The sequence below is a fragment of the Coregonus lavaretus genome, assembly GCF_964263955.1.
Source record: "Coregonus lavaretus genome assembly, chromosome: 17".
In the NCBI taxonomy this organism is placed as follows: Eukaryota; Metazoa; Chordata; class Actinopteri; order Salmoniformes; family Salmonidae; genus Coregonus; species Coregonus lavaretus.
The window spans coordinates 26,905,334-26,930,393 of NC_140004.1; the positions used below are offsets into that span (position 1 = coordinate 26,905,334).

General features: G+C 46.8%; 1 protein-coding gene across 4 annotated transcripts in view; it reads left to right on the forward strand.

Moving 5' to 3' along the window:
- The window catches only part of LOC311144669 (repulsive guidance molecule B-like), a gene marked incomplete at its 5' end in the record, with an annotated part of 81,176 nt that extends 56,486 nt beyond the window's left edge, over positions 1–24,690 (forward strand). For 3 of the 4 annotated variants that reach the window (XM_084180738.1, XM_084180739.1, XM_084180740.1), the window contains 2 exons: positions 19,689–20,230; positions 21,678–24,690. In XM_084180738.1, coding sequence (XP_084036864.1) covers positions 19,689–20,230; positions 21,678–22,439 — 1,304 coding nt within the window. In that variant the 3' untranslated portion in view covers positions 22,440–24,690. Of the gene's footprint in view, positions 1–12,602; positions 12,721–19,688; positions 20,231–21,677 lie in introns of those variants that run through there. The other variant, XM_084180741.1, reaches the window with a different exon arrangement.
- Positions 24,691–25,060: the final 370 nt, after the last annotated feature.

A 25,060-nucleotide genomic window follows, 5' to 3' on the forward strand; every position in this document is an offset into this window, starting at 1 on the left:
TCCTCTTGATTCCTGCTTACAAGCAAAAACTAAAGAAGGAAGTACCAGTGACTCGCTCAATACGGAAGTGGTCAGATGACGCAGATGCTAAGCTACAGGACTGTTTTGCTAGCACAGACTGGAATATGTTCCGGGATTCATCCGATGGCATTGAGGAGTATTCCACATCAGTCACCGGCTTCATCAATAAGTGCATTGATGACGTCGTCCCCACAGTGACCGTACGTACATACCCCAACCAGAAACCATGGATTACAGGCAACATCCGCATTGAGCTAAAGGGTAGAGCTGCCGCTTTCAAGGAGCGGGACTCTAACCCGGACGCTTATAAGAATTCCCGCTATAACCTTAGACGAAACATCAAACAGGCAAGCGTCAATACAGGGGTAAGATTGAATCCTACTACACCGGCTCCGACGCTCGTCGGATGTGGCAGGGCTTGCAAACTATTACAGACTTCAAAGGGAAGCCCAGCCGCAAGCTGCCCAGTGACACGAGCCTACCGGATGAGCTAAATGACTTCTATGTGCGCTTCGAGGCAAGCAACACTGAAGCATGCATGAGAGCACCAGCTGTTCCGGATGACTCTGTGATCATGCTCTCCGTAGCCGATGTGAGTAAAACCTTTAAACAGGTCAACATTTACAAGGCCGCAGGGCAAGACGGATTACCAGGACATGTACTCAGAGCATGCGCTGATCAACTGGCAAGTGTCTTCACTGACATTTTCAACCTGTCCCTGACCGAGACTGTAATACATACATGTTTCAAGTAGACCACCATAGTCCCTGTGCCCAAGAACACAAAGGTAAACTGCCTAAATGACTACCGACCCATAGCAGGCACGTCTGTAGCCATGAAGTGCTTTGAAAGGCTGGTCATGGCTCACATCAACACCATCATCCCAGAAACCCTAGACCCCTCCAATTCGCATACCGCCCCAACAGATCCACAGATGACGCAATCTCTATTGCACTCCACACTGCCCTTTCCCACCTGGACAAAAGGAACACCCATGTGAGAATGCTGTACATTGACTACAGCTCAGCGTTCAACACCATAGTTCCCTCAAAGCTCATCACTAAGCTAAGGACCCTGGGACTAAACACCTCCCTCTGCAACTGGATCCTGGACTTCACGACGGGCCACCCCCAGGTTGTAAGGGTAGGCAACAACACATCTGCCTCGCTGATCCTCAACACCGGGGCCCCTCAGGGGTGCGTGCTTAGTCCTCTCCTGTACTCCCTGTTCACCCACGACTGCGTGGCCAAGCACGACTCCGACACCATCATTAAATTTGCCGACAACACAACCGTGTTAGGCCTGATCACCGACAACAATGACACAGCCTATAGGGAGGAGGTCAGAGACCTGGAAGTGTGGTGCCAGGGCAACAACCTCTCCCTCAACGTGATCAAGACAAAGGAGATGATCGTGGACTACAGGAAAAGGAGGGCCGAGCACACCCCCATTCTCATCGACGGGGCTGTAGTGGAGCAGGTTGAGCGCTTCAAGTTCCTTGGTGTCCACATCACCAACAAACTATCAAGGTCCAAACACACCAAGACAGTCGTGAAGAGGGCACAACAATGCCTATTCCCCCTCAGGAGACTGAAAAGATTTGGCATGGATCCTCAGATCCTCAAAATGTTCTACAGCTGCACCATCGAGAGCATCCTGACTGGTTGCATCACCACCTGGTATGGCAACTGCTCGGCCTCCGACCACAAGATGCTACAGAGGGTAGTGCGTACGGCCCAGTACATCACTGGGGTCAAGCTTCCTGCTATCCAGGACCTCTATACCATGTCAGAGGAAGGCCCTAAAAATTGCCAAAGACTCCAGCCACCCTAGTCATAGACTGTTCTCTCTGCTCCCGCACGGCAAGCGGTACCGGAGTGCCAAGTCTAGGTCCAAAAGGCTTCTTAACAGCTTCCACCCGCAAGCCATAAGACTGCTGAACAGCTAATCAAATGGCTACCCGGACTATTTGCATTGACCCCCCTGCTGCTACTCGCTGTTTATTATCTATGCATAGTCACTTTACCCCTACCTACATATACATATTAACTCAATTACCTCGACTAACCTGTACCCCGCACATTGACTCGGTGCCGGTACCCCCAGTATATTTATTTATTTAGTAAATATTTTCTTAACTATTATTTTTCTTAAAACTGTATTGTTGGTTAAGGGCTTGTAAGTAAGCATTTCACGGTAAGGTCTACACCTGTTGTATTTGGCGCATGTGACAAATACATTTTGATTTGATTTGATTTTGATTCCCAGGGCCACCCATATGTAAAAGCATGACTGTAAGTCGCTTTGGATAAAAGTGTCTGCAAAATGGCATATATTATTATTATACTGTATTTTACTGATACGCTGATCTGTTGCCTAGTGTGACGACCCACAAAAACAAACATATTACAAACACACATGCCCACACGCAGGCACACATATGTAATGAAACACTTCACAGCTCATTTGGCTTCTGCAAGGCGCTGAGTCTAAAACACAACAATTAGAACTATAATGACTCTCCCTCCTACTCCCTATGGAAACACCCACACACACACACACACACACACACACCCCCCCGTTCAGTCGATGCATTATACATTCCACACGTCTCCCACTCTGAGCTCTCTATTCCATAGGGGAGCAGAGTAGGAGAGGGGGAACTCTGAGCTCTCTATTCCATAGGGGAGCAGAGTAGGAGAGGGGGAAGAGAGGGAAAGAGAGGGGCTCTGTTTTTAACAGCTGGAAAAAGGAGGGAAGGGTTGTCTTTCTCCCCCAATCCAACTCTCCTTCCTCTCTCTGTCTCTCTCTCTATCTCTCCTCTCCTCCCCTTCTCTCCCCTCTCTCTCTTTCTCTCCCTCTATCTCTCCTCTCCTTCCCTTCTCTCACCTCTCTCTCTGTCTCTCCCTCTATCCCCCCTCTCCTCCCCTTCTCTCCCCTCTCTCTCTGTCTCTCTCTCTCTATCTCCCCTCTCCTTCTCACCCTTCTCTTTCTCAACAAGCCTCTCCCCCCCTCCCCCTCTCTCTTTTAACCCTTACACCTGCTTTGTGTGCCTGTTTTGTGTCTGTCTGTCTGTCTGGGAAGCTGGAGACCATCTGCAGCCTGGAGCCTCACTACACCTCTCATTTGATCCCTCCATCTGTGTGTGTCTGGTCTGGTCTAGTGTAACATCAGTGTGAGTGAGTCTGTCTCATTGTCTCATAGAAACATGATGAGTGTCATGAGATGCTGTGTGGCATCTCTGCAGCCCTGTGCTGCTTTAATAGATTAAAGGTCTAGATGAGAGGAAAGGAAGAGGAGAGGAAGAAGAGAGGAGGAGAACAGGAAGAGAAGACATTGAGGAGGGTGAGGTGAGGACAAGGTTGCTCCGGAGAGTGAAAGGGAGGTGGAATAGGAGATTGAGGGATGGAGAGGGGGAAAGAGGGAGAGAGGGAGATGTGCAATAGGAGCTGGGTTGTCTCCCGAGTGGCGCAGTGGTCTAAGGCACTAGCTGTGCCACTAGAGATCCTGGTTCGAATCCAGGCTCTGTCGTAGCTGGCCGCGACCGGGAGACCCATGGGGCGGCGCACAATTGGCCCAGCGTCGTCCAGGGTAGGGAATGGCCGGCAGGGATGTAGCTCAGTTGGTAGACCATGGTGTTTGCAACGCCAGGGTTGTGGGTTCGATTCCCACGGGGGGCCAGTATGAAAAATAAAATAATGTATGCACTCACTAACTGTAAGTCACTCTGGATAAGAGCGTCTGCTAAATGACTAAAAATGTAAATGTAAATGTTGTCTTCCCTGCCAGGGGCTGGGACCAGAGATGAAGGAAGCTCTTTGTATGGCTGGGAGAGGCACATCTCTGCTCTGCTATTGGTCCGAAGTAATGTAGGAACCAGTCAGAGACCCAACCATCTTACATCCTCTTCAACAATGCAATTTACATATCCATCTATTCTATCTCTCTCTTTCTCTCTCCCTCCTGTTCCTCTTACACTCTCTTTCTCTTCTCTTCTCTGTCTCTGTCCCTGATGAGTATCATCTAGACACACAGTGCAGTCTGATAGCTGGGTGTAACCTAAGATACTGTAAGATGTAAGGTGTGTGTGTAAGGTAAGATAGGTTTTAAGGTAAGTGACAGAGATATACCAGTGAAACAGACCATTATGGTGTTCAGTTACATACTAACATCACAACACAGAGACACATGTTGTCATAGGAAGGTTTGTTATTGACTCTCATCAAGTCACACCTGCTACTATCCCCAAAAAATGTGATAGAAAGTTGTTTTGGAGATTTTTGTTTTAAGCCTATCCCAAACCTTAATCCTTATCTTAACCATTTGGAGTTAATGCCTAACCTTAAGATTTCGGAGTTAGTACCTAAACTTAACCCTTTAAAATTCATTCCTCAACTTAACCTTAAACACTTTGAAATTTGACGTTTGGAACTACTTCGAAATTTGACGTTTGAGAAACATGGATGAACATCTAACTCTGGTGTGAGACTGTGAGAGCTAGTTGAACACACACCCAGGCCCCTGACACCTAACTGGTAATGGCCCTTCTCTCTCTCTCTCTCTCTCTCTCTCTCTCTCTCTCTCTCTCTCTCTCTCTCTCTCTCTCTCTCTCTCTCTTCCTAATGAATATTATATTTACTGTATGTTGCATGCACACATGTGTGTGTGTACCTTGTGTGGGGTTCTTTGCTAGTTAGCACAATAATAGCTGCTATCAGGATTAGGACTACTAGGACTACTGAGACTGTGGTCTTATTCTGTCGAAATCCCACTTAGCCAGGTGAATGAAATGAAGTTAAAACTGTTTGTATATCTTATCGTCCATGCACCAGTAGACAAAGGAAGCTGTCCGTGAGGCTGTGTTTACCCAGGAAGGGCCTGACTAATGGCTGACTCACTGTGTCTCTGTGACCCCTGCTCTGGAAATTCTGGGTCAGACTGGAGCAACACTAGCTACAAAACAGGTGTTCCACTGGTCTGCTTTTAAAAACGGACACACACACACACACACAGAGACAGAAAGACACAGACACACACACACAGACAGACACAGACAGACAGACAGACAGACAGACAGACAGACAGACAGACACAGACACACACACAGACAGACACAGACACACACACACACAGACACACAAACACACACACACGCAGGTGTTCCCTGGCTGAGAGATGTGTGAGCCATGTAGTGTTTGAGGGAATGGAGAGAGGGAGGGAAAGAAGGATGGAGGTGTGGAAAGAAGTGGAAATGAGGAAGGAATGAGAGGTGTGAAGGTGAAGAAAGGGTGGACATTTGAAAACAGATTGTTGTGTGTGTGTCAGTTTCAGCCTCCCAAGTCTCAGCTGTGGATGTAATTTATTTAATTAATTAGTATGAAATATGAAATTAGCTTGATTAATGTGTGTGTGTGTGTCAGTTTCAGCCTCCCCTGCTCTCCAGTCTCAGCTGTGGATGTAAATGATTAAATACATTTGTATGAAATTAGCTTGATGAATTGGGTCATGTGCGTGTGTGTGTGTGAATGTGTGTGTGTGTGTGCGTGTGTGTGTTAAGTACAAGATATGAAATTAGTCTTGATGAATAGCACCATATGTTAGCACATGAGAGCTGTAATTGAATCAAGTAACATTTGTATCTGTTGCTGCCATGACAGTCAAGCCCCAGAGCTCAAGACAGTCTAGAGCCTTCACATGCTTACTCCCAAATTACAGTTCTGTTTTTACACCTCAGAAATAGACTAATGTCAAGAAGATTATCCCCATCCTGTCATGTTGCGTAGATCCAGCTATGTGCCTCATTCCCAGAAGAAGTGAACAGATAGTCCTCAGAGCAGCAGAGCAGAGTTAACAGGAAACTGCAGATATAATCTAATCACAGGAGGTTGGTGGCACCTTAATTGGGGAGGACAGGCTCATGGTAATGGCTGGAGCAGTTTCTGCTCCGTTCCAGACATTATTATGAGCCGTCCTCCCCTCAGCAGCCTCCACTGAATCTAATATCAGTGTCTGGTTAATGAGGATAATTTATTCTGGCCACGTCTGATGAGGAGTATAGTAGTCAGTGTGTGTGTGTGTGTCTTTGTGTGTGTGTGTGTGTGTGTGTGTGTGTGTGTGTGTCTTTGTCTGTGTGTGTGTGTGTCTTTGTGTGTGTCTGTGTGTGTGTGTGCGTGTGTAACTGATGTGAAATGGCTAGCTAGTTAGTGTTGCGCCCTAGTAGCGTTTCAATCGGCGACGTCACTCGCTCTGAGACCTTGAAGTAGTTGTTTCCCTTGCTTGTGGAGCGATAGATAACGATGCTTCGCGGGAGGCAGTTGTTGATGTGTTCAGATGGTCCCTGGTTCGAGCCCAGGTTAGGGCGAGGAGAGAGACAGAAGTAAGACTGTTACGTGTGTGTGTGCTGGCAGACTTTATTACTGCTCATTACGACAGCACAGCTCTGCCTGGTATTGTAAGGAGTGTGTGTATGTCTGATGTGTGTATGGTATTGGAAGGAGTGTGTGTATCAAATCAGATCCAATTTTATTTGTCACATGCGCCGAATACAACAGGTCTTGACATTACCGTGAATCGCTTACTTATGAGCCTTTTCCCAACAATGCAGAGTTAAAAAGTAAGAAAAATTAGCAAAATAGGAAATAGTAACACAATAAAATAACAATAACGAGGCTATATACAAGGAGTACCGGTACTGAGTCAATGTGCTGGGGGTACGAGGTAGTTGAGGTAATTGAGGTAATATGTACATGTAGTGTGTTTGTGTTGGTGTGTGTGTGTGTGTGTGTGTGTGTGTGTGTGTGTGCATGTGCGTGTGCGTGTGCGTGTGTGTGAGTAGAGTCCAGCGTGTGTGCACAGAGCCAGTGTAAGAGAGTCAGTGCAAAAAATGTGATTAACTGTTCAGCAATCTTATGGCTTGGGGGGTAGAAGCTGTTCAGGAGCCTTTTGGTTCCAGACTTGGCACTCCGGTACCGCTTGCTGTGCGGTTGCAGAGAGAACAGTCTATGACTTGGGTGGCTGAAGTCTTTGGCAATTTTTAGGACCTTCCTCTGACACCGCCTGATATAGAAGTCCTGGATGGCAGGGAGCTTGGACCCCCTGAGCTGTACACACTACCCTCTGTAGCGCCTTACAGTCGGCTGCCAAGCAGTTGCCATACCAAGCAGTGATGCAGCCAGTCAAGATGCTCTCAGTGGTGCAGCTGTAGAACTTTTTGAGGATCTGAGGGCCCATGCAAAATCTTTTCAGCCTCCTGAGGGGGAAGAGGCGTGGTTGTGCCCTCTTCACAACTGTTTTGGTGTGTTTGAACCATGATAGTTCCTTAGTGATGTGGACACCGAGGAACTTGATGCTCTCAACCCGCCCCACTACAGCCCCGTCAATGTGAATGGGGGCATGCTCTGTCATCCATTTCCTGTAGTCCACAATCAGCTTCTTTGTCTTGCTGACGTTGAGGGAGAGGTTATTGTCCTAGCACTACACTGCCAGGTCTCTGACCTCCTCCCTATAGGCTGTCTCATCATTGTCGGTGATCAATCTTACCACTGTCATGTCGTCGGCAAACTTAATGATGGTGTTAGAGTTGTGCGTGGCCACGCAGTCTTGGGGGAATAAGGAGTACAGGAGGGGACTAAGCACAAACCACTGAGGGGCCCCAGCTCACCACCTGGGGACTGCCCGTCAGGAAGTCCAGGATCCAGTTGCTGAGGGAGGTGTTCAGTCCCAGGGTCCTTAGTTTAGTAATGAGCTTGGAGAGCACTACGGTGTTGAACGCTGAGCTGTAGTCAATTAACAGCATTCTCACGTAGGCGTTTCTTTTGTCCTGGTGGGAAAGGGTAGTGTGGAGTGCAATAGAGATTGCGTCATCTGTGGATCTGTTGGGGCGGTATGCGAATTAGAGTGGATCCATGGTGTCTGGGATGATGGTGTTGATGTGAGCCATGACAGCCTTTCAAAGCATTTCATGGCTACAGATGTGAGTGCTACAGGGCGATAGTCATTTAAACAGGTTACCTTGGTGTTCTTGGGCACAGGGACTATGGTGGTCTGCTTGAAACATGTTGGTATTACAGACTGGGTCAGGGAGAGGTTGAAAATGTCAGTGAAGACACTTGCCAGCTGGTCAGCGCATGCTCTGAGTATGCATCCTGGTAATCCGTCTGCAGCCTTGTGAATGTTAACTTGTTTCAAAGTCTTACTCACATTGGCTAAGGAGAGCGTGATCACACAGTCGTCCGGAACAGCTGGTGCTCTCATGCATGGTTCAGTGTTACTTGCCTCGAAGCGAGCATAGAAGGCATTTAGCTCATCTGGTAGGCTCGCGTCACTGGGCAGCTTGCAGCTGGGTTTCCCTTTGAAATCCGTGACCAGTGCGTCAGAGCCGGTGTAGTAGGATTCAATGTTAGTCCTGTATTGACACACACAACACACACCAACCTATAACACACCAAACTATAACATACCAACTTATACCACCCCCCAAACATACAGTTGAAGTCGGAAGTTTACATACACCTTAGCCAAATACATTTAAACTCAGTTTTTCACAATTCCTGACATTTAATCCTAGTAACAATTCCCTGTCTTAGGTCAGTTAGGATCACCACTTTATTTTAAGAATGTGAAATGTCAGAATAATAGTAGAGAGAATTATTTATTTCAGCTTTTATTTCTTTCATCACATTCCTAGTGGGTCAGAAGTTTACATACATTCAATTAGTATTTGGCAGCATTGCCTTTAAATTGTTTAACTTGGTTAAATGTTTCAGGTAGCCTTCCACAAGCTTCCCACAATAAGTTGGGTGAATTTTGGCCCATTCCTCCTTACAGAGCTGGTGTAACTGAGTCAGGTTTGTAGGCCTCCTTGCTCGCACACGCTTTTTCAGTTCTGCCCACAAATTTTCTATAGGATTGAGGTCAGGGCTTTATGATGGCCACTCCAATACCTTGACTTTGTTGTCCTTAAGCCATTTTGCCACAACTCTGGAAGTATGCTTGGGGTCATTGTCCATTTGGAAGACCCATTTGCGACCAAGCTTTAACTTCCTGACTGATGTCTTGAGATGTTGCTTCAATATATTCACATAAATTTCCTTCCTCATGATGCCATCTATTTTGTGAAGTGCACCAGTCCCTCCTGCAGCAAAGCACCCCCACAGCATGATGCTGCCACCCCCGTTCTTCACGGTTGGGATGGTGTTCTTCGGCTTGCAAGGTACCCCCTTTTTTCTCCAAACATAATGATGGTCATTATGACCAAACAGTTCTATTTTTGTTTCATCAGACCAGAGGACATTTCTCCAAAAAGTACGATCTTTATCCCCATGTGCAGATGCAAACCGTAGTCTGGCTTTTTTATGGCAGTTTTGGAGCAGTGGCTTCTTCCTTGCTGAGCGGCCTTTCAGGTTATGTCGATGTAGGACTCGTTTTACTGTGGATATAGATACTTTTGTACCTGTTTCCTCCAGCATCTACACAAGGTTCTTTGCTGTTGTTCTGGGATTGATTTGCACTTTTCGCACCAAAGTACGTTCATCTCTAGGAGACAGAAAGCGTCTCCTTCCTGAGCTGTATGACAGCTGTGTGGTCCCATGGTGTTTATACTTGCGTACTATTGTTCCTACAGATGAATGTGGTACCTTCAGGCATTTGGAAATTGCTCCCAAGGATGAACCAGACTTGTGGAGGTCTACATTTTTTTTCTGAGGTCTTGGCTGATTTATTTTTATTTTCCCATGATGTCAAGCAAAGAGGCACTGAGTTTGAAGATAGGCCTTGAAATACATCCACAGGTACACCTCCAATTGACTCAAATGATGTCAATTAGCCTATCAGAAGCTTCTAAAGCCATGACATCATTTTCTGGAATTTTCCAAGCTGTTTAAAGGCACAGTCAACTTAGTGTATGTAAACTTCTGACCCACTGGAATTGTGATACAGTGAATTATAAGTGAAATAATCTGTCTGTAAACAAATGTTGGAAAAATTACTTGTGTCATGCACAAAGTAGATGTCCTAACCGACTTGCCAAAACTATAGTTTGTTGACAAAAAATGTGTGGAATGGTTGGAAAATGAGTTTTAATGACTCCAACCTAAGTGTATGTAAACTTCCGACTTCAACTGTAACACACACCAACCAAAACAACACACACCAACCTATAACACACACCAACCTATAACACACACCAAACATAACACACACCAACCTATAACACACACCAAATATAACACACACCAACCTATAACACACACCATCCTAAAGCACACACCAACCTAAAGCACACCAACCACTGAGCAGCTCTTTTCCATACTCCGGCAAGCACATGCACGCACGCACTCACACCCATACGCGCACACAACCATACGCACACACCCTTGCGCACACCCCCATATGCATGCATATATACATACACACACACACACACACACACACACACACACACACACACACACACAGTGTGACCACACTGAGCAGCAGTGATGTTAATGTGAACAGTGATTCCCACTGGTGTCTAACTGTTCGTAACACCTGGCACATTCTGGCTGGACTAAGGGAGAGGATTAACAGCCACACACACACACACGCAAACACACACTTTCTCGTCACAAACCAGCCCACACAGACACACACTCCCTATCCGTCTGGAAGCAGACAAACAGAAGAGAGGGAGGGAGAGAGAGAGAGAGAGGGGTGGGGGGGAGAGAGAGAGACGGAGAGAGAGAGAGCGGGAGAAAGAGAGGGGGGGGGGGGGGGGGGAAGAGAGAGAGAGAGAGAGAGAGAGCGAGAGAGAGAGAGCGGTGAGAGGGAGAATCATAAAAGAGAGAAAACAGTTGGAGGGAATTAGATTTTTTGCAAAACATGTTTCATATGCAGGCTCAGCATTCCAGACATCAACAATGGAAATGAGATGCTGTGAAGGTGTGTAACAATAAGGGTTGGGGTGTAATATTCTCCTCTGAGCTAGTCTCCATAATAAAGCTGTTTGGGTCTCAGTGGGACTCCAACACCCACGATGCCTCTGTCTCTGTCTCACCTGTCAGGAGATGAAAGACATAGTACAACTGGCTACGGCATTAAAATACGCTGAACTGCTGTGGGACACACAGTGTCGCTGTGAAGCAGTGAAACCTGAGACAGACTCACAGGAAGTGGACCATGAGGCAGAGAGAGGGGTCATAAATGTGTATATTAAAAGTGTCTGTTTGAGCACGTTTCGCTACAATAGCGTTGTCATAATCATGAGGGCTTGTAAAACTTCACATTGTCTGTAGGTCTTTGTCTTACTTCTGGAAATGAAACGTTTTTCAAGCTAACAACAGCAATAGACGTTGATAGCCTACTGATAAGATGATAAACAATGACTTTAAATGCCTTATTGCGTCAATAAATCATGTTTTCAAAATAACATGCACTGTTTCACTATTCCTCTCACTCTCTCGCTCTCTTTCTCTCTCTCGCTCTCTTTCTCTCTCGCTCTCTTTCTCTCTCTCGCTCTCTTTCTCTCTCTCCCGGGAAGCCAAGAGGCGGGGCCGGTCCTGCTCTCTCAGAGGAGGGTTTTGCGCCAACGGTCTGGTTCATTCGCTATCCAAAGAGATTTTTGTGTATGGGAGGTCATGAGAGTGTCGAATTTGGTCAGCAAAAATTTGAATGGCTTATTTGATACGTTAGGCTTATTTAATTGAATAAAAATGTCGTAATACTTAGGTTATTACGAGTTTACTGATATAAGTAGGACACGTGACATCCCGGCAACTTTGATAAAAAACACTTTATATCGGAGTTGTGCCCGTTGTTCACACTCGTATCTGCCCTCTCATTGGCTAGAATGGTCCCAACTGATCTTGCCTCCTCCCGACTGCCTTCCATTTTTAAAGACGCTTATTTCCATTGTTAGAGCGGCCACTTGAGTATCTGGTCAATAATGGATAATCTGTGCTATCCATCTGTGAAAAGGCTATATGGACACTCCTGACCTGCAAACTGATATTTAATTTCAGAATTGGTAAAAATTTGGTAAGGGTAAGGGTTAAGGTTAGGGTAAGGATCAGTTTTAGATTTTAGTTTGTAGTTTGCAGGTCAGCAGTGTCCTTAGGTCTCTCCCATCGATCGAAGCAACAGAGAGGAGAGGGGCAGGATTCTGAGGTGAGGTAGAGAGAGGGAGAGAGAGAGAGGAGCCGAGATTGATCGCTACAACAAGAATCAACTCAGCCACGACGGAATAGCGCTACTAGAGACACGGCATGGTCTGGGAAGGAAATCTGACGCAGGGGACGAAGAAGGAGTGAAAGTGTTTCTGTTGCTGGAAGGACTTGTATTTTTCTATTGCAACTTAGTTTTTCCCTTTTCCTCTCCTTTCCTTTCCACCGCCCTAACGGATCGCATTCCGCGGAGCAGCTGCGCTTTAATGCCCCTACGCACTCGAGGAGGAGTGGAAGGAGAGAAGAGCGAGGAAGAAGGAGAAGAGAGGGAGGGAGAAGGAGAGCAGAGGCCTGACTTCTCGGAAACCCCGCCGCCGCCGCCCCTCACGCCTCTCCCCCGTGGCTGACTGTCCCCTCTTCCCACCTGGCCCTGCATGGACGGGGATGGGGAGAGCCGGATGTTGTTACCGCGGGGCTGAGCGCCTCGCATCCCCGCCGAGGGTGCCCCGCCTGCGACCGTTGCTGCTGCTGCTCCTTGCTCTCTGCTACGGGGCTCACAGAGGTGGTAACTAGATAACTTCGGATGTTGTTCATTCTCGGTAGCCTAAATCGGGACCTAGTACCTTGTACGCGGATAACTTCAGCTCGAGCGCTGCAAATGTGCCATAACAGTTATAGGCTAATAAATAGTTAATAACCAGTTAATAATGACAAAACTAAGAATGTCCCACTGGACACAGATGTCAATTCATCGTCTATTCCACGTTGGTTCAAAAAACGTTGATTCAACCAGTGTGTGCCCAGTGGGGTGGGATTGGAATTAGTCTTCCATGTGGTTTAAGGGGTGCAATAGTGTATGTCCTATAGCCCTGTGTGTGTTGTAGCCTATGGGAGTGTATTGGAATTGGACCTCCTGTCCTCTATGTGTTATTGTTTGATAGTGCCCTGTGTGTGTGTGAGTTAGAGAGGGGACTGAAACGGAAGTGTCTCTGAAGCGGAGGCCAGAGCAGCTGTGTATTGTCCCACAGTCAGTCACAGTTATCAGTATGTTCAGACTAGACTCACTGCACAAAGACCTGTGTGATCAGAAAGCACTGGAGACGTACATGTGTTTGGCGTAGAGGTTTAATCTCAAGATTCAGCCTGAGAATTAAAATGTGTTTAGTTGTTCACTGTATCTGTGGGTACCTCTTGTGTGTGTGTGTGTGTGTGTGTGTGTGTGAGAGAGAGAGAGAGAGAGAGAGAGAGAGAGAGAACAGTAATCTCTGCATCCAAGGGGTCTGGATCCATAAACACTTAGAGGTTCGGCCTGTGAAGCTTGAGGCTTGTCTGATCAGTGGCTGGGAGGAGACATGACTCCTGGACAGGGAGAGGGGTGGGCTATGTTTTGACCTCTGCCCACAATGGTGCTGAGTGGGGATGAGGTTGGATCTCTCACTAGAAGTTTGAATGTGTCATTCTGTAAATACTGGGACATAGAAAACACATTTGTCCATGTTGGAAGCCTGGGAGGGTCAGATGATAAGATCTGCAGCATGTGGGTGTGTGTGTGTGTGGCATCCAGCTGTTATTTGACTTCCTTATTTCAGTAAAAATCAGTGTGAGATGGGACAGGTCGAGATTGATCCACCCATAGATACCTACCTACTGTATGGCCACACTCCACGTGTTGGTTGGGCAAGCCATCTCATTAGAGATTACTTTGTTGATGCGCCACTCAGTTCCCCCGAGTGGCGCAGTGGTCTAAGGCACTGCATCGCAGTGCTAGCTGTGCCACTAGAGATCCTGGTTCGAATCCAGGCTCTGTCGTAGCCGGCCGCGACCGGGAGACCCATGGGGCGGCGCACAATTGGCCCAGCGTCGTCCAGGGTAGGGGAGGGAATGGCTGGCAGGGATGTAGCTCAGTTGGTAGAGCATGGCGTTTGCAACGCCAGGGTTGGGGGTTCGATTCCCACGGGGGGCCAGTATGAAAATATAATTTTAAAAAATAATGTATGCACTCACTAACTGTAAGTCGCTCTGGATAAGAGCGTCTGCTAAATGACTAAAATGTAAAATGTAAAAAATATGTGAATATTTTCAACTAAACAGATTAATTAAACAGAATTCCGCTAAAACAACAGCATGGGTAAGCTGAGCGAATGTTTTTTTTTTGCTTGAAACGTTGAAAATAGACTAGACTGTGTGATAAGAGCAGTTGGACATGTGTGTGTGTCTGGGCACCTTGACCTGTGAGATAGGTGAGAGATGACCTCTAACCCCAGAGATTAGCCAATATGGAGCCTGAGAAGACTGAGAGTGCAGAGGGATATGGCTGTATTATCTCTGTAGTCTGAGAGTCACCTGCACCACATAGACCCATGGGGCGGCGCACAATTAGCCAGCGTCGTCCAGGGTAGGGGAGGGAATGGCCGGCAGGATGTAGCTCAGTTGGTAGAGCATGGCGTTTGCAATGCCAGGGTTGTGGATTCGTTTCCCACGGGGGGCCAGTATGAAAATGTATGCACTCACTTAACTGTAAGTCGTTCTGGATAAGAGCGTCTGCTAAATGACTAAAATGTAAATGTAAATAGTAAACTCATCAGAGTCATACTGTAAAAAGAGAGTTGGATCCAGTCAATTATTTCTAATTCTATATGTGGCTCTGGGTCTAGGCCTCTAAGGTGTCAGAAGCTGTGTGTGTTTGTGTGTATGTGGCTGTGTGTTTGTTGAGGAGTAGTGTCAGTATTTAACACACTGAAGGGAGATTCTGATCCAGAGTGTGAGTTGGATGTGTTATATTGTGTACCCTCCCTCTAATACTCAGCACACTACTGTCTCCACCTGGTAGGACCGGGTACTGACACACACACACACACACACACACACACACAACCCTCTCACCACACAGCCCTGAGAGAGAGAGAGAGCATTGACTTTCTGCAAACATTCCTCTTCTTCTCTGTTACCCCTTCATCTTATGGTTGAGTGCATTCACACCAGGAGAACCATGGATGTGTTTGCTTTACCTCTGTATACACCAGGGGAACTAGGCCTATTGTTAGCATAAGTTCTGTGTGACGTGTGTGTGAATGGGCCTATGTTGTGTGTGTGTGTGTGTATATGTGTGTGTGTGTGTTTGCTGCAGGGGTTTGAACCAGAACAGAAAACCGAAAGTGATCTCTAGTGGTTCGGAACAGAACTGTTATATTCAGATCTTGAGAAACGGTAAATAATGTTATTTTTTGTTCCAAAAAATACTCCTAGTGTCTGGTATATCATTCTGTAAATCATTGAAGTTATGATTATAGTAATAGTGTAAACACATTCCAACCCATCATGATGCTCAGTGCTTCAAGACAAACCCCCTCCATGTCCACCACTTTCTCTCGCTCTCTCCCCACCCGTGGAATTTCAATCACATCTCGCGCCTGCACTTATCTGTCCATCAAACATGTAAACAACTAGCTTACCCGTTCCATAGCAAGGTGCTGTATCCATGTAAATTGGTGGGTGGTAAATTAATGAGCTAAATGTAGAAACTATGTTGATTTCCTGGGGAACAATGAACTATATGAACAGTTACTTTTATTTGGTTCGAAACGGTTCAGAACTTTACAATGCTGGTTGGAACACTGGAACGGTACAAAATAAATAGGGGTTCTGCTCAGAACGGAATGATTGGAAAATAATTTTGGTTCCAAACCCTGGTTTGCTGGTGTCTGTTAGTAAATCATGCCATAATCAGATGAGCTCTGACAGTGTGTGTTGTTGGCAGCGGAAGCAGAGCCAGTATTCTCTCAGAGATAGTTATGTGTGTGTGTGTTAGAGCCTCTGGTCTAATCTAATAGGAGCTCACTGTGGCTGATGCATTAGGCCTGGCCTCTCCTTCTCTTATCTCTTCCTCTTCTCTCTCCCCCTCTTCTCTCAGCCTTAACAGGCCTCTATTTTCCAAGCCTAGATGAACTACTGCTGCAGTACATTGACCAAAATGCTGCACTACATAGGAAAACATTATCGCTGGCTGAACCATCTCTATATGGCCTTTACTGCTGTATAGATGTAATCAGTGAATCATTCCAAAGTGTTTTCTTTTCCTCCATTGGCTAGAGGCCTGGGGCAGAGGTCACTGCGGACTACAGCCTGACACCGAGAGCTCTGAAGAACTTCTAGATCCAAGTGTTCGCTAACACACTGCGGTCTGTGGCCACCGCAGCTTTTAGCAGTTCCTCATGATGGTGTCTCTGAGCTCTTAAAAATGCACTCTGGATTTTTTTCCCCCATGTGGGTGCATTATTTTGAGGCCATAAACATGGTGGTCTGGAGAAGGAAAAGCTTAATCAGGCAGCATATAATATTATGTAACAGTTATCAGATGTGGATGTGTGTGATCTGTTATTCTTTCACTCTCTATCTCAGTCCTATCTGGCTCTGTGGGAAGGTCTGCAAGTCTGTCTCAGTCTAATCTCTGGCTCTGTGGGAAGGTCTGCAAGTCTGTCTCAGTCTGATCTCTGGCTCTGTGGGAAGGTCTGCAAGTCTGTCTCAGTCTGATCTCTGGCTCTGTGGGAAGGTCTGCAAGTCTGTCTCAGTCTTATCTCTGGCTCTGTGGGCAGGTCTGCAAGTCTGTCTTAGTCTTATCTCTGGCTCTGTGGGAAGATCTGCAAGTCTGTCTCAGTCTTATCTCTGGCTCTGTGGGAAGGTCTGCAAGTCTGTCTCAGTCTTATCTCTGGCTCTGTGGGAAGGTCTGCAAGTCTCGGTCTCAGTCTGATCTCTGGCTCTGTGGGAAGGTCTGCAAGTCTGTCTCAGTCTTATCTCTTGCTCTGTGGGAAGGTCTGCAAGTCTGTCTCAGTCTTATCTCTGGCTCTGTGGGAAGGTCTGCAAGTCTCGGTCTCAGTCTGATCTCTGGCTCTGGGGAAGGTCTGCAAGTCTGTCTCAGTCTTATCTCTGGCTCTGTGGGAAGGTCTGCAAGTCTGTCTCAGTCTTATCTCTGGCTCTGTGGGAAAGTCTGCAAGTCTGTCTCAGTCTTATCTCTGGCTCTGTGGGAAGGTCTGCAAGTCTGTCTCACTCTTATCTCTGGCTCTGTGGGAAGGTCTGCAAGTCTGTCTTAGTCTTATCTCCGGCTCTGTGGGAAGGTCTGCAAGTCTGTCTCAGTCTTATCTCTGGCTCTGTGGGAAGGTCTGCAAGTCTGTCTCAGTCTTATCTCTGGCTCTGTGGGAAGGTCTGCAAGTCTCGGTCTCAGTCTGATCTCTGGCTCTGTGGGAAGGTCTGCAAGTCTGTCTCAGTCTTATCTCTGGCTCTGTGGGAAGGTCTGCAAGTCTGTCTCAGTCTTATCTCTGGCTCTGTGGGAAGGTCTGCAAGTCTCGGTCTCAGTCTGATCTCTGGCTCTGGGGAAGGTCTGCAAGTCTGTCTCAGTCTTATCTCTGGCTCTGTGGGAAGGTCTGCAAGTCTGTCTTAGTCTTATCTCTGGCTCTGTGGGAAGGTATGCAAGTCTGTCTCAGTCTTATCTCTGGCTCTGTGGGAAGGTCTGCAAGTCTGTCTCAGTCTTATCTCTGGCTCTGTGGGAAGGTCTGCAAGTCTCGGTCTCAGTCTGATCTCTGGCTCTGTGGGAAGGTCTGCAAGTCTGTCTCGGTCTTATCTCTGGCTCTGTGGGAAGGTCTGCAAGTCTGTCTCAGTCTTATCTCTGGCTCTGTGGGAAGGTCTGCAAGTCTCGGTCTCAGTCTGATCTCTGGCTCTGGGGAAGGTCTGCAAGTCTGTCTCAGTCTTATCTCTGGCTCTGTGGGAAGGTCTGCAAGTCTGTCTCAGTCTTATCTCTGGCTCTGTGGGAAGGTCTGCAAGTCTGTCTCAGTCTTATCTCTGGCTCTGTGGGAAGGTCTGCAAGTCTGTCTCACTCTTATCTCTGGCTCTGTGGGAAGGCCTGCAAGTCTCTGTATCAGTCTCAGTCTTATCTCTGGCTCTGAGGGAAGGTCTGCAAGTCTCTGTATCAGTCTCAGTCTGATCTCTGGCTCTGTGGGAAGATCTGCAAGTCTCTGTCTCAATTTTATCTCTTGCTCTGTGGGAAGGTCTGCAAGTCTCCGTCTCAGTCTTATCTCTGGCTCTGTGGGAAGATCTGCAAGTCTCAGTCTCAGTCATATCTCTGGTTCTGTTGGAAGGTCTGCAAGTCTCCGTCTCAGTCTTATCTCTGGCTCTGTGGGAAGGTCTGCAAGTCTCCGTCTCAGTCTTATTCTGGCTCTGTGGGAAGGTCTGCAAGTCTCTGTCTCAGTCATATCTCTGGTTCTGTTGGAAGGTCTGCAAGTCTCCATCTCAGTCTTATCCCTGGCTCTGTGGGAAGGTCTGCAAGTCTCCGTCTCAGTCTCAGTCTTATCTCTGGCTCTGTGGGAAGGTCTGCAAGTCTCTGTCTCAGTCCTTTCTCTGGCTCTGTGGGAAGGTCTGCAAGTCTCTGGCTCAGTCATATCTCTGGTTCTGTGGGAAGGTCTGCAAGTCTCCGTCTCAGTCTTATCTCTGGCTCTGTGGGAAAGTCTGCAAATCTATGTCTCAGTCTTATCTCTGGCTCTGTGGGAAAGTCTGCAAGTCTCTGTCTCAGTCTCAGTCTTATCTCTGGCTCTGTGGGAAGATCTGCAAGTCTCTGTCTCAATCTTATCTCTTGCTCTGTGGGAAGGTCTGCAAGTCTCCGACTCAGTCTTATCTCTGGCTCTGTGGGAAGGTCTGCAAGTCTCCGTCTCAGTCTGATCTCTGGCTCTGTGGGAAGGTCTGCAAGTCTCCGTCTCAGTCTTATCTCTGGCTCTGTGGGAAGGTCTGCAAGTCTCTGTCTCGGTCCTATCTCTGGCTCTGTGGGAAGGCCTGCAAGTCTCTGTCTCAGTCTTATCTCTGGCTCTGTGGGAAGGTCTGCAAGTCTCCGTCTCAGTCTTATCCCTGGCTCTGTGGGAAGGTCTGCAAGTCTCTGTCTTAGTCTCTCAGCGCTGCTCTTTGTTCTGGTTTATAAAAGTCATAAATCGGTGTTACTGTACACACACACACACACACACACACACACACACACACACACACACACACACACACACACACACACAACAGCCTGTTCTTTCTCTGCTTTATTGGTCTAATCTGAACAGGTCAGTAGTGTTGTGTGTGTTTATTTGGGCCATAGAGATCAAAGCCTCCTTCACACCCCTAACCAACCTGACCCTGTGTGTGTGTGTGTGTGTGTGTGTGTGTGTGTTTGTGTGTGTGTGTGTGTGTGTGTGTTTGTGTGTGTGTGTGTGTATGAAAACGAGAGCTTCCCTGAAGATGTAATGTATGTCATACCAATGCCAAAACCCCATGACTATGACCTTCTATTTTAGCCACATTTCAGCTGTACCACATGTTCTCTATATGTCTTTGGTACCAGGAATGAACATTGATATTCTATATGACATGAATAGCCTGTCAATAGATATGGTATTACCACCCTACCAGGGCCACTGGCACTGTATAAGTGCTGTAATAATAGAACTGTAATAACATTGTAGTTGTACTATAGTACTGACTGTTAGTATGTGTGTGTTTCTCCAGGTCAGTGCCAGGTGGCCACCCCTCAGTGTCGTATCCAGAAGTGCACCACAGACTTTGTGTCCCTGACGTCTCACCTGACCCCAGCGCTGGATGGCTTTGACGTAGAATTCTGTAAGGCTCTGAGGGCCTACAGTGCCTGCACACAGAGGACAGCCAAGTCCTGCAGGGGCAACCTGGTCTTCCACTCTGCTGTCCTGGGTATCTCAGACCTCATGACCCAAAGAAACTGCTCCCGTGACGGGCCCACCTCCTCCACACACCCCGAGATACAATCAGAGCCCTGCAACTACCACAGCCGCACCCAGCACGCTCACACACACCCTCACACTCACACACACCCTCACACTCACACACACACTCACACGCAGCCGGGCTACCTGTTCTGCGGGCTGTTTGGGGACCCACACCTGCGGACGTTTGAGGACAGCTTCCAGACCTGCAAGGTGGAGGGGGCGTGGCCGCTCATTGATAATGACTACTTGTCCGTGCAGGTGACCAACGTTCCAGTGGTAACTGGATCCAGCGCCACGGCGACCAATAAGGTGAAGGGAGATCATTACTGTATATTACTATATATTGAAAGAAAAGCCTCTGCACTCTTGAAAAATAACTCCTTCCTACATACTTCAGAAAGGGTGCTAGTCCACAAAGTAGAAAGCAATACACTTATAGATACAGGAAGATTGTTTTGTTTTAATATATAACATAAAACATGTAAATGCCCTGAGGTACTCCTTCTGTAAGATGTCTGATAGATGGAGGTTCTTACCCAGCTCTCCATTGAAGCAGCAGTGTTGTGAGGATGTAATATAGAATGAAGTCTGGGACGGGAGAAAAGAGGTTGAGTTTGGCGTACAGAATAAACAAACCATTTGGTATGAAGAGCTGTGCCTGTGCAGCTGAAGCCTGGCCTAGTTAGCGCCTTCTCTCTCTTTTTTAAACCTCTTTACGTATTGCGTTTTGACTTTGCAGACTGCTAGACTTTTTTGTGTTTTAGTTTCAGAGTTCTATATTGAATGGCTGGTGTGTGTGTGCGTTCCTGTGTGTGTGTATGTATATATTCACCTCTGAGCTGCTATCGGTGTCTCAGAGAAAGAGCTCTTCTCATTGAGGCAGAAAACACACACAGTCTCACACTCACAGGTGCGAGGAGAGCAGAGCAAACAGTTGAGTCTTGTGACCAACACTTGTGACTAACGTGGTGTTGGAATCTTAACTTAACTAATGGCTGCTTATAGCATGACCTCTAATACCCTGGAATGAGCGGCGCGTGAAAGGAACCACTGTCTGTGTGTCAGCAGAGGACCCAAGACCTTTCACACACATATGGCTTTAAGCAGGTTACTGTCGAGAGCGAAGGGCACCATACCATAAACGACAAAACACATGCACACACACACACAACACAACACAGACACCTCAGACACAGGCTGAGAGTGTTTTTAGACGTCACTAAGTCAGTTCTGTTCCTCACAAAGGCATCTCTGTGTTGGCCAAGCGGTTCCCTGCCTCACTTAGGGGAATCTTAGACTGTGAGAATGGGGTTATTAAAACAGCTAATAATCGATTCAGTAAAATACATTTATAGTTTATATCAGGGATCATCAACTAGGTTAAACCACGGGCCGATTCATCCTTCTTGAACCTGTCTCCTCCCCTTCATCTACACCGATTGAAGTGGATTTAACAAGTGACATCAATAAGGGATCATAGCTTTCACCTGGATTCACCTGGTCAATCTATGTCATTGAAAGAGCAGGTGTCCTTAATGTATTGTACACTCAGTGTATATTAGTATTGTATATTAGTTGTCAGTGTGCAGTCAGTGTTCTCTTTGCTGCCAACAATGGGGGTTTGCTGTGTTTGGATTACAAGATAAACTTAATAAGATATTATAAAGTGTCTGGCAAACCTGTTTTAACCTGTTTTATACAAATATCAAAGTTATTGTGTGCCTGGTCACTTTATTATGTTTTTGTGTGTCCATAGATCACCATCATATTCAAGCCCTTTGAGGAGTGTACAGACCAGCGTGTGTACCAGGCAGTAACAGATGACCTGCCCGCTGCCTTTGTAGACGGTACCGTGAGCAGCGGGGCCCCTGACCATAACCTGAACGGAAATAACGTTGACTCTACCGGGAAGGTACGAGCGCTGTGGATCTCGGAGCATAGCCCTGGTCGCCACGTGGAGCTGCATGCTGGCTACATCGGCGTGACGGTTATCGTACGGCAGCTGGGGCGCTACCTGACCCTGGCGGTGCGCATCCCGGAGGAGATGGCCCATGCCTACGACGCTACGCAGGACCTGCAGCTCTGCCTGAATGGATGTCCCACCTCGGAACGCATCGACCGGGGGGGTCACCTGTCCCTGCCTCTCCCTCTACCACGTCTAGCCCTGGGCTTACAGCTCCAGCAGCCACAAGGCGAGGGCCTACCCTCACAAACACACTCCCACACGGCTCCCTACAGCGCCCCCCAGGGGTTCAGTGTGGAGGATGCGCGGGCACGCTGCAGGGAGCAGCTTGAAGTGCAGGATATTTATTTCCACTCGTGTGTGTTTGACCTCCTGACCACCGGGGATGCTAACTTTACGGCAGCAGCGTTCAGCGCCCTGAAGGACATGGAGAGTCTCCACCCCCACCGCGAGCGCTGGACGATCTACCCACCCAGCTCAGCCCACACCTCTCAGCCTATCACATGGCTCCTACTGCTCACACTCTGTATAGCGTGTTTTTGTGTGTGTGTGTAAGTGTGCGTGTGCGTGTGTGTGTGAGTGTGTGTGAGTGTGTGTGAGTGTGTGTATATGTGTGTGTGTGTGTGTGAGTGTGTGTATGTTGGTATAGAGCTCCTAGCTGAGCTGTAGGATAAAGTTCCCTCTTGATGCAGATCTATGTTCAGTTTTGTGTTTTCGCCCTAATGGTTATGATTGGGGAGGGTAACCTAAGCTGATCCTAGATCTGTGTCTAGGAGAAACTTCTAACCAGAGCCCCTCTGGAGATTTACCCTCTTCTTCTTCTTGGTGAAAAGAGAATAGTTGACAACACCGCGAGGCATATTACTGCCACAAAGGAGCTGCAAGCCCACAGGTCCAAGCCCACACAGGTGGAATCTGAACAGATTTCTTGACGCTCCTGTACTCTTCCCCACTCTGCTATGTGGGACCTAGCAGGCCTCGTGGAGATTATGACCTATCTATATGTGAGGATAACACGTATATAAAGGAAGACCTAAACAAACAAACACTCCCAACTTGTGTGTATATTGTAGAAACACACTCCAGACTGTAAATAGTGTGTGAGTGACGTATCCAGGAACGCTGGATGGCGTTGAGTTTTGGTTGTTATTTTGGCGTGATTTTGATGTGATTGTTTTTTTTCATACCTCATAGACAGAGGATGTTGATTTAACAGAAGCACTTTATTTAATTTTTTGCTAAATCCACACCAGTGTTCCCCTCTCCCCTCTCTACCCCACCCCCTCAACCTTTCCCCCTAAATTACCCTTTTTTAGAGTCTGAGGGGCTGTATCAATGACCCCCCTTCTCCCCCCCCCTCCTCCAACAGCCCAAGCTGTGGATTTCATCTGCCGTTTTCTTCACTCACAGTGCAAATCTCAAATGACACCTGATTTATGCAATATGCTACTTTTCACCAGAGGGACATAGGGCAGGGTCGAAGGTAGTGTACTATATGGGGAATAGGGAGACATTTGAGACAGTTAACCAGCTCACTAACACAGTGCGATGGAACCTCTGTTTTAAAGCCGATATTCCAAAGGCAGTTGAGTTGATTTAGCCTCTGTTCTATAGTAAATTAATGTTTTCTGTTGAATGTATTCTGTATGGTACCATAGTAGCTGTTCAGAACAGTTTCACGCACCATTACTGTTTAATGTTTGGTAATCAATTACATTTTACAGTATATCTGCAAATACAGTGTGTATGTGCTTGTGCCCAAGTTTGCGTGTGTTTTACCTGACTTGTTGTCTGAGGACTGAAAAGTCAGTCACCCTTAGCAACTCTTTATGAACATATTCACTGTTCACTGTTTGTTCACACTGGTGTAATGACTATAACATGCTCTGACTCTGTTTTTTTTTACTTCCCCAAATTTCAGCTGGCGGTAACAGTTCAATCCATTTACCAAACAGCATTGACTATCAGCTTTTCTATGTTGTGCGTTTTCTCTTTCAATGAGTGTTCAGTTTGCTTTCTGTTGCAACCAAAGTCAAACACATATAGTGATTCATCATACAAGTTCTCCAGTTTTCATATGTTGGAACATGATGATCACACATCCCCTCCAAACCCAAACCGTAACACCCCGTAACCCCCACCCTGACCCCTCCCTACCCATCTCTAACTCTTAGTAAACTTGCTACTGTAGATTAACTCTATTTTGCTACTACTGCCAGAGCTGACAGCTGCTCCCCAATGGGACATATGGCTAGACAGTAGTAAACTGTAGACCAGGGGTGCACGCTTTAGTTCCAGCCCAGCACTAACACACCTGATTCAGCTAACCAAGATATTGATGATTGGTTTGATTAGTTAAACCAGGTAAGTTATATCTGCGCTGGAACAGAAGCCTGCACACAATGCGGCCCTACAGGAATAGTGTTGCCTACCGGCTGTAGATGGAACACTGGGACTCCCACAGGCCGAGACGATGTAGCACACTTTCAGATAAAACTACAATGCAGTGTCTGATGGGATATACTGTATATGCCTATTGCCCTCATATACAATTACAAAGCGGTGTCTGATGGGAAATGTATGCTCAGTCTGCCTCTGGCATTGTGAATTCTTAAATCGTGTTTGAGTGTCCGTGTGGTGAAGAGTGACTGCTCAATGTTGAAATACGTAACTTATTTATAAACGTAGTGTCTGTTAGAGGAAGGTACGCTCCATATTCTTGCTGTTTCAGATGTGATTGTACTGCCACCTAGTGGCGCTCCGTTGCTATGTCAGTGTTTTACTCTTACGGAGGCACTAAAGAAAACTTGAAAAAAAAAATGAAATGTGTGCAAGTGTTTTATTTAAATAACAATAAATGAAAAAGAGACCCATTGTATCTTTTTCAGATTTTTATTTTAAAAGAAATTGTAAACAACGACAAAAGGGAAATCATACTACAGACCAAATAATTTTGTTCTCAAACTTATTTACATTTTATTTACATATCTTATGTTATCTCACATTGTCTCTGGTCTTAGTGTTTCTAACTGACAGATAATTAGGTCAGAGTGGAAGCCAGTTGTCTCTGTATGTGTACATCTGTCTGAGTTGATCAGATACTACAGGTTTGTTCACACACACACACACACACACACACACACACACACACACACACACACACACACACACACACA